Source organism: Oncorhynchus mykiss, chromosome 26 (assembly GCF_013265735.2).
Source record: "Oncorhynchus mykiss isolate Arlee chromosome 26, USDA_OmykA_1.1, whole genome shotgun sequence".
NCBI lineage: Eukaryota > Metazoa > Chordata > Actinopteri > Salmoniformes > Salmonidae > Oncorhynchus > Oncorhynchus mykiss.
Window position 1 is genome coordinate 46072777 of NC_048590.1, and position 10027 is coordinate 46082803.

At 45.9% G+C, this 10027-nt stretch overlaps 1 protein-coding gene across 1 annotated transcript in view; it reads right to left on the minus strand.

The window, feature by feature from the left end:
- Positions 1-10027, minus strand: part of LOC110506941 (elongator complex protein 4) — a 104998-nt gene that overhangs the window by 94355 nt on the left and 616 nt on the right. The window contains exons 2-3 of the mRNA XM_036963418.1: positions 9691-9726; positions 3035-3156 (exon numbers count right to left, since the gene is read on the minus strand). Coding sequence (XP_036819313.1) covers positions 3035-3156; positions 9691-9726 — 158 coding nt within the window. The remainder of the gene's footprint in view (positions 1-3034; positions 3157-9690; positions 9727-10027) is intronic.

Here is a 10027-nt window from a genome sequence, read left to right on the forward strand (position 1 = left end):
CTCCTGAGTTGTCTTGGCGGGCTGTTAGGGGGGGTTGTCCTGTTGGAAGGTGAGACTTTGCCCCAGTCTGAGGTCCTGAGCGCTCTGGAGCAGGTTTTCATTAAGGATCTCTGTACTTTGCTCCGTTCATCTTTCCCTCGATCCTGACTAGTCTCTCAGTCCCTGCCGCTGAAAAACATACCCACAGAATGAGGCTGCCACCACCATGCTTCACCGTAGGGATGTTACAGGCCAGGTGATGAGTGGTACCTGGTTACCTCCAGATGTGACATTTGGCATTCAGGCCAAATTGTTAAATCTCGGTTTCATCAGAACAGTGAATCTTGGTCACCTCCCTGATTGCTCAGTTTGGACGGGAGGATGGCTCTAGGAAGAGTCTTGGTGCTTCCAAACATCTTCGATTTAAGAATGATAGGTCCTCAAGAACACAATGGCCTCTTCAATGCTACAGAAATGTTTGGTACCTTTTCCCAAATCTGTGCCTCAACAAAATCCTGTCTCAGCTCTACAGACAATTCCTTCGACCTCATGACTTGCTTTTTGCTCTGACATGCACTGTCAACTGTGGGACCTTATATGGACAGGTGTGTGCCTTTACAAACACTGTTCAGTCAATTGAATTTACTACAGGTGGACCCCAAGATGTAGAAACATCTGAAGGATGATCAATGGAAACAGGATGCACCTGGGCTCAATTTAGAATCTCATAGCAAAAGGTCTGAATACTTACGGAAATAAAAGGTATTTCTGTTTTTTATTTTTGATAAATAAAACAATACAACCCCAGTGATGTACTGGGCTGTCCGCACCCCCCTTTGTAGGTCTTTGTGGTCAAGGGTGTGGCAATAGCCATGCCAAGAGGGACGCAGCCGGTCAAGATGCTTTCGATGGTGCAGCTGTAGAACGTTTTGAGGATCTGAGGGACCATGCCTAATCTTTTTAGCCTACTGAGTGAGAAGAGGTGCTGCCGTGCCCTCTTCACGATTGAGCAGGTGTGTGTGGACCTTGTCATGTCCTTAGTGATGTGGATGTGAAGGAACTTAAAGCTCTCAACCCCCTCCACAACAGCCCAATTGATTTGGATGGGGGTGTGCTCTCCCCTCTTTATCCTGTAGTCCACGATCAGCTCCTTGGTCTTACTAACATTGAGGGAGAGGATGTTGTCCTGGCACCACACTGCTAAGTCTCTGACCTCCTCCCTGTAGGCTGACTCATCGCCGTTGGTGATCAGGCTTACCACCGTCGTGTTGTCAGAAAAGATGATGGTGTTGGAGTCGTGTGCACCACGCAGCCATGTGTGTACAGTGAGTACAGGAGGGGACTAAGCACACACCCCTGAGGGGCCTCCGTGTTGAGGTTTAGTGTCGGTTAAATAGGATTCCACATTCATCCTTGGCCTTTTGCATGTTTGATGTCTCGCAGGTCGTAGCAGGATTTCTTGTATGGGTCCATGTCCGTGCCCTGTTCATTGTAAAGGCTCTAGCCTTTAGTCCAGCATGGATATTGCCTGTAATCCATATGGTTTTTGTTTGGGATATGTTCTTATAGTCACTGTGGGGACAATATCGTCTATTCACTTATTAATGAATTCCATGACTGTTGTGGTAAACTCCTCAATGTTATCCGATGAATCCCACAACACATCCCAGTCTGTACCGCAACACATCCCAGTCTGTACAACAACACATCCAGTCTGTACAACAACACATCCCAGTCTGTACAGCAACACATTCCAGTCTGTACTAGCAAAACAGTCTTGTAGCCTCGCATCTGCTTCGTCCGACCATTTCCACATTGAGCGCGTCACTGGTACTTCCTGTTTGAGCTTTTGTTTGTAAACAGGAAGCAGGAGAATGGAGTCGTGGTTAGATCTGCTAAACGGAGGACGAGGGAGGGCCCTGTATGCATTTCTGTTGGTAGAATAAAAGTGGTCTAGAGTTGTATCACCCCTAGCGGTGCAGGAGACTTGTTGGTAGAAGTGAGGTTAAGTCTCACTGCCTTAAAGTCTCACCCACCAGGAACGCTGCCTCTGGATGAGCGGTTTCTTGTTTGTTTATGGACCCATACAGTTTGTCGAGTACCAGAGTGGTGTTGGCCTGTGGAGGAATGTAGACAGCCGTGATAATTACAGATGAGAACGCTCTTGGTAGATAAGAGTCTGCAGCTTACCATTAGGTATTCGATATCAGGTGAGCAAAAGCTCCAGATGTCCTTCACACTTGAAGCAGCACACCAGTTGTTATTTAGGAAAAAACACACTGCCTCCTCTTGTTCTCCCCGAAGCCTCCTTCCGATCCTGCCGCTGCATGGAGAATCCACCCAGTACTAGGTGCATAGCGTCATCATCCAGCCTCGTTTCAGTAGGACATAACATTGCAGCATCTCCCGCGTTTACACCTGTGGTGTTTTGTTAGCGCATGGAACAAAGGAATAGGGTCCAGTATGATCAGTAGAACAGCTGAGTCGGAGTTGAAGTCGTATTTGAAGTCAGAATCAAGGTTAGTAACTGTCGATCTGATGTCCAGAAGTACTTGGTGGTCATATGTGATAATAGTATTGTCTGTACAAACTGTCTGTACAAAAAAGTCGAGAAACACAATAAAAGTTACTATATAGCAAAGTTGGGTTGGAACTTCTCCATTGGCACCATCTTTCTAGGGTCGCAGTTCAATCAATCGCAGAGGAAAGAAACTACCGTACAGTTCCTGGCTCTGCAATTTTCCTTTTCTGCAACTGATTGAATTGGGGACCAATATGATTTGATTATGCCAGACCAGAGGCCTCCCTCCTCTCTTACTCTCCTCCTCTAACCCTTTGATATGTAAAGAGGGGGTTAAGTTGTGACCCCGCCCACTATCAATCAGTATGGGAGTTCCCCTCCTCCTGTGTTGCCGAGTGGGAAACAGCTTTAGGAGCTCTGCTCCCCTTCAGAGTGATGTATCCGGAAACATCTCAACAATGCCGTCCCCCCCAACACACACCACCCTCGAAGTCTGTCCACCCAGTGGGACAGACTGACAGTACACACACACACCTGTAGGATGTCATTGGGGTGGTCCAGAGCAGACGCCACGTAGAGTTCATGTCCACACACCACCCCCTCTGCCAGGAAGTACTTGAACAGCATACGAGAGTAGCTGTCATATCGGTCCTCCTCTGAGAAACAACACACATAACGTAACGTTAGGTCCCACTGTCATAGTGTCCTCCTACCTACACAGAGAACAGCATCATTGACACAGATCCCTGCCACTTTAGTCTCAAAAAGGGAAGAAACAAATGACATTATAAACACATGTACACAGCATAGAGGTGATGAAGTTTAAATGTCTATCTACATTGACAGTAAAAGACGCTGTTCACATAAAGCCACAGTGTTTCCCAAGGTAACACCTTACACCTGGATGAGCCTAATCACAACACAACAGATGGGGATCTGTCACACTACCTGTCTGGAATGGATGTAATGACCAGTCACTCTTAGTGAGGGAGGTGGGGAGAATGGACACGACACAGGGACACAGGTGTCATCTCCTGAACCAGAGCTCCCAATCATATGAGACGACAGCCACACCTCTCACAGAAAGGGGTGAGCCACACATAATCTCCTCCACCATCTTGAAGAGGGGATAGGACATCCTGTGTGGAGGATTCACCAGAGTTCTCATGGAGGTATGAGCCCCCTGTCAGCTAAATGACAGAGATGTGGAACTCAACCATGCATTCAGAGTCGGGAGTGTTTCTTCATGCCAATGAAATGACCGTTGTGTGTTTATTTTGTTGATGTGTGAGTCAAGTCAACTCATTTCAATGGTAGACAATTTCTTGACACACAGCTCACTTTAATTCACTGTTGTTCTCTCAGGATTATGATGGTGATGATGGTCTTGTGTTTGTTGGTGTAATTCATATGAACACTATTCAATTCAGAAGTGAACGCTGGTTTAGGTGTGTAGAAAAAGGCATCAGGTGACATTTACATCCAAAAAGACATGCAGTCTAAATGTCAAACACAACACAACAGTGAGACACCAGGCCTAATTCTAGTGGAACTCCGAGAGCTGTGTTTGCAGCTTCAGGACAAAAGAGACTAACACTTGGAAGAGCTTGCATTCTGGTCTAATTTACGTCTGTATTGAAGTCCTGAGTGACAGTGAGGACTAGTGACTAGTGAGTGAGGGACACATTCTACCACAGATGGCTACCTCAGACCACAAAGCACCCACCACCCAACCACAACGTAGGCCCACTTCCTACTTCCTTATTCTACAACCCCACATACCACTGCTGCTTCTTGTCACAGCCACAAACCACCATTTTGTAAAGCAGTCTCTGGCCTCTGCACACAATGGCAGACAGTGGGCACACACACAAAGGACAGTGACAGTTAAAGGTGACAGCCATAAAGCTGACATCACATCCGACAGCTCGGGAATAACGCAGAGCCATCCAGGAACACCTGGGGAATGTACTCCCCCCCCCCCCCCCCCCCCCCCCCCGACATTCCTGGCCTGTCTCCTCATTCCTCACCCATGATGGGACAGCTCCCGGGATGGCCCAGGAAATTCCCTGCCTCTTCAATTTGTCGTCGGTGGGGCTCCCTGTCCTCTTATTGATGGCTTTCTAGGTCAGCAGGACCTTTGTGGCTTTCAGCAGGGCCCACAAAGCCTCCCAGATGGGCCCTCTCCAGATGAGGCCCATTGTGCCCTGCCTTTCTATGGGAGCCCTTCCAAATAGAACCTGAGGGAGTCATTAGGCTGCTGAGGAGGAGGGGGTTGAGAAAAGAAGAGAGAGAGTGGGGAGTGACGGGGGGCGGGTTGGAGGGTTGAAGCAGTAGAGTCACCTCTTGGTGGGTTGTGACCACAGGACCCCACGACAGATCAGTCACTCTCTGAACAGTCAGAGGGGGAATTACTTTTTGTCTTAACAGGTTTTCCTTTTTTGGTGCTCTTTTTTTTGCTCATTTTGATGTGGGATCTTAAAGGGGAAGTGACCTCTAGGATTTGGCTTTTAACATGGAGATGGAATGGCCCTGTCTCACGTATCTGAAGGGGGTGGAAATGGTGGAGTGGAGATGGTGGGGGAGGGGGGGGTGGAGATGGTTAGCCACGCTTCAGGATTGTTTTGATCACGTGCACTCTGATATGTTCCAGGTAGCCTGCGAAAATAATCTAGACGCATACACGGATACGGTGACTGAGTTCATAAGGAAGTTTATAGGAGATGGAGTACCCACTGTGACTATTCAAACCTACCCTAACCAGAAACCGTGGACAGATGGTAGCATTCGCGCGAAACTGAAAGCGTGAACCACCGCATTTAACCAGAGCAAGGTGCCTGGTTATATGGCAGAATATAAACAGTGTAGTTATTCACTCCACAGGGAAATCAAACAAGCTAAACGTCAGTATAGAGATAAAGTGGAGTCGCAATTCAACGGCTCAGACATGAGACGTATGTGGCAGCGAATACAGACAATCACGGACTACAAAAGGAAAACCAGCCACATCGCCTATATCGACGTCTTGCTTCTGGACAGGCTAAACACATTATTTGCAAGCTTTGAGGATAACACAGTGCCACCGACGCGGCCCACTACCAAGGACTGTGGGCTCTCCTCCTCCATGGCCGACGTGAGTAAAACATTTAAATGTGTTAACCATCGCAAGGCTGCCGGACCAGACGGCATCCCTAGCTGCGTCCTCAGAGCATGCGCATACCAGCTAGCTGGCTGGTGTGTTTACAGGCATATTCAATCTCTCCCTATCCCAGTCTGCTGTCCCCACATGCTTCAAGATGGCCACCATTGTTCCTGTACCCAAGAAGGCAAAGGTAACTGAACTTAATAAATATTGCCCCGTAGCACTCACCTCTGTCATCATGAAGTGCTTTGAGAGACTAGTCAAGTATCATGTAACCTCTACCTTACCTGCCACCCAATACCCACTTCAATTGGCTTACCGCCCCAATAGATCAACAGACGATGCAATCACCATCACTCTGCACACTGCTCTATCCCATCTGGACAAGAGGAGTACCTATGTAAGAACATTGTTTATTGGACTATAGCTCAGTATTCAACACCATAGTACCCACAAAGCTCATCATTAAGTTTGAGGCACTGGGTCTGAACCCCGCCCCGTGCAATTGGGTCCTGGACTTCCTGACAGGCTGCCCCCAGGTGGTGATCCTCAACACTGGGATCCCACAAGGGTGTGTGCTCAGCCCCTTCCTGTACTCCCTGTTCACCCACACTGCATGGCCAAGCACGCCTCCAAATCAATCATCAAGTTTGCAGATGACACACCAGTAGTAGGCTTGATTCCCAACGATGACGAGACGGCCTACAAGAGGAGATGAGGGCTCTGGGAGTGTGGTGCCTGGAAAACAACCTCTCACTCAACACCAACAAAACAAAGGAGATGATCGTGGACTTCAGGAAACAGCAGAGGGTGCACCCCCATATCTACATCGACGGGACCGCAGTGGAGAAGGTGGAAAGCTCCAAGTTCCTTGGCATACACATCACTGACAAACTGAAATGGACCACCCACACAGAGTGTGGTGAAGAAGGCGCAACAGAGCCTCTTCAACCTCAGGAGGCTAAAGAAATTTGGCTTGTCACCTAAAACCCTCACACATTTTTACAGATGCACAATTGAAAGCATTCTGTTGGGCTGTATCACCGCCTGGTTCGGAAGCTGCACCGCCCGCAACTTCAAGGCTCTCCAGAGGGTGGTGCGGTCTGCCCAACACATTACCGGGGGCAAACTACCCACCCTCCAGGACACCTACTGTAATCACTGCCTCCCACATCGATTGGGGGGGATAAATTGAAGGGCAAGGCAATATATGCCTAATATCAGTTGATACACACAAATGACAGCTTCAAGGAGATACCAGCTAGGCTACTTCACCTCACCAGCGAGCAAAAATACTGTACAGCCTGTAATGCTAGATAACAATAACACATACAGCAGAAAACTGTTATCCCAATCAACCAACATGGCTTTGAATTGAACACAGCTTCCATGAATGCAGCTGGGGTACAGCCAGATGAAGTCAGGGTCAGTGGCTTGCTCTACGGCAGAGTGGCAGTTGGTCTACCTGGGACTGGAACAACCTGCTCATTAGTCCATCTCCATGATTGTTATTATTTCATACCAAAGCTTATGGAAGCCTGAGATAAGTAATATTATACAGTTGAAGTCAGAAGTTTACATACACTTAGGTTGGAGTCATTAAAACTCGTTTTTCAACCACTCCACAAATTTCTTGTTAACAAACAAATTTTGGCAAGTCGGTTAGGACATCTACTTTGTGCATGACACAAGCAATTTTTCCAACAATTGTTTACAGACAGATTATTTCACTGTATCACAATTCCAGTGGGTCAGAAGTTTACATACACTAAGTTGACTGTGCCTTTAAACAGCTTGGAAAATTCCAGAAAATGATGTCATGGCTTTAGAAGCTTCTGATAGGATAATTTACATCATTTGAGTCAATTGGAGGTGTACCTGTGGATGTATTTCAAGGCCTACCTTCAAACTCAGTACCTCTTTGCTTGACATCATGGGAAAATCAAAAGAAATCAGCCAAGACCTCAGAAAATAAATTGCAGAACTCCACAAGTTTGATTCATCCTTGGGAGCAATTTACAAATGCCTGAAGGTACCACGTTCATCTGTACAAACAATAGTACGCAAGTATAAACACCATGGGACCACGCAGCCATCACAAGAAGAAGACGCATTCTGTCTCCTAGAGATGAACGTACTTTGGTGTGAAAAGTGCAAATCAATCCCAGAACAGCAAAGGACCTTGTGAAGATGCTGGAGGAAACAGGTACAAAAGTATCTATATCATATATCGACATAACCTGAAAGGCTGCTCAGCAAGGAAGGCCACTACTCCAAAACCGCCATAAAAAAGCCAGACTACGGTTTGCAACTAACTGCACATGGGGACAAAGATCGTATGTTTTTGGAGAAATGTCCTCTGGTCTGATGAAACAAAAATAGAACCGTTTGGCCATAATGACCATCGTTATGTTTGGAGGGAAAAGGGGGAGGCAAGCAGAAGAACACCATCCAAACCGTGAAGCACGGGGGTGGCAACATCATGTTGTGGGGGTGCTTTGCTGCAAGAGGGACTGGTGCACTTCACAAAATAGATGGCATCATGAGGTAGGGAAATTATGTGGATATATTGAAGAAACATCTCAAGAAATCAGTCAGAAAGTTAAAGCATGGTCGCAAATGGGTCTTTCAAATGGACAATGACCCCAAGCATACTTCCAAAGTTGTGGCAAAATGGCTTAAGGACAACAAAGTCATGGTATTGGAGTGGCCATCACAAAGCCCTGACCTCAATCCTATAGAACATTTGTGGGCAGAACTGAAAAATTGTGTGCGAGCAAGGAAGCCTACAAACCTGACTCAGTTACACCAGCTCTGTCAGGAGGACTGGGCCAAAATTCAACCAACTTATTGTGGGAAGCTTGTGGAAGGCTACCTGAAATGTTTGACCCAAGTTAAATTTAAAGACAATGCTACCAAATACTAATTGAGTATATGTAAACTTCTGACCCACTGGAAATGTCATGAAAGAAATAAAAGCTTAAATAAATCACTCTCTACTATTATTCTGACATTTCACATTCCTAAAATAAAGTGGTGATCCTAACTCACCTAAGACATTACATTTTTACTTGGATTAAATGTCAGTAATTGGGAAAAACTGAGTTTAAATGTATTTGGCTAAGGTGTATGTAAACTTCTGACTTCAACTGTATTCACCTAGGGAGCCCGAGACCAGTGATATTATATACACCTAGGGAGCACGAGACCAGTGATATTATATTCACCTAGGGAGCCCGAGACCAGTGATATTATATACACCTAGGAAGCCCGAGACCAGTGATATTACATACACCTAGGGAGCCCGAGACCAGTAATATTATATACACCTAGGGAGCCCGAAACCAGTAATATTATATACACCTAGGGAGCCCGAGACCAGTAATATTATATACACCACCCTAAATTGCTCTAAAATGTTTGTTGTTTTTCTCTGCAAAAGGGGGGTAAATTATCACACAAAATAAAAAAGGTGGGTAAACATGATGGGGGGGGTGTGGCTAAGAACAAACACATCTGACTGCCAGGCTAGGTTATACACACCTCAACCAATGAGGGCCAGATCATTCGCTTTCTAGGTGATCGGAAGGAACACAACTTGTCTACCGGTTATCAACAACTTATCTACAAGGGTGTATTGTTTTAAGGGACTTGGATGGCAGGTGTCAGGCAAAACAGCTTTCTGCTTGTTGGTCAAAAACAAGCAGTGCCCTCTGCTAAACCCACTAAAGCAAGTGAGAAGCACACGTGAAAGGTCATCTAAGTGATAAGGACAATCTATTGCTATCGAGCATCTCCAATCACCAGTGTGTAACGGAAGAGGGACGCCCTAGAATGCCTTATAGAACCGTATCGCAATTGAGAATCGATTCTCGTTTAGATAGAGTATTTGTCTGTTTTGGCTGTCAGTTTATGTCTGAACATAAGGTTATTGGATATTAAAAGGAGTAGGTTACCTAGGCTACAGGTACATCTTGGACAAGGTACAGTAGTACCTCTACTCATAAATGGTCTAAATGTACAATGGAAAATGTAGAATTAGACTTACCTATGAGTAGAAGGGTTCCAACTGCTAAACCACCACCTATTTCAAGAATAAAAAAATATCACAAATAGGTCGATTTTTGACAACACCATATAATTTACAGATAACCAAGTGTAGCATAGACCTGACATGCAAGGTGATTCATCAAGAAAGCGGGAGGGGGGGACCATGATTTGGGGGGATTTTCACAACATTTCATCCATAGAATGGTTCTTTGGAGGACTGATTGTTAAGATATGTTTTGTCAAATATAGAGAACTAATATTTGCATATTTTACATTTTTTCCTTACATAGGCCTGTTAACTGTTTCATATGTAGGCGTTAAAAAGCAAAAAATAC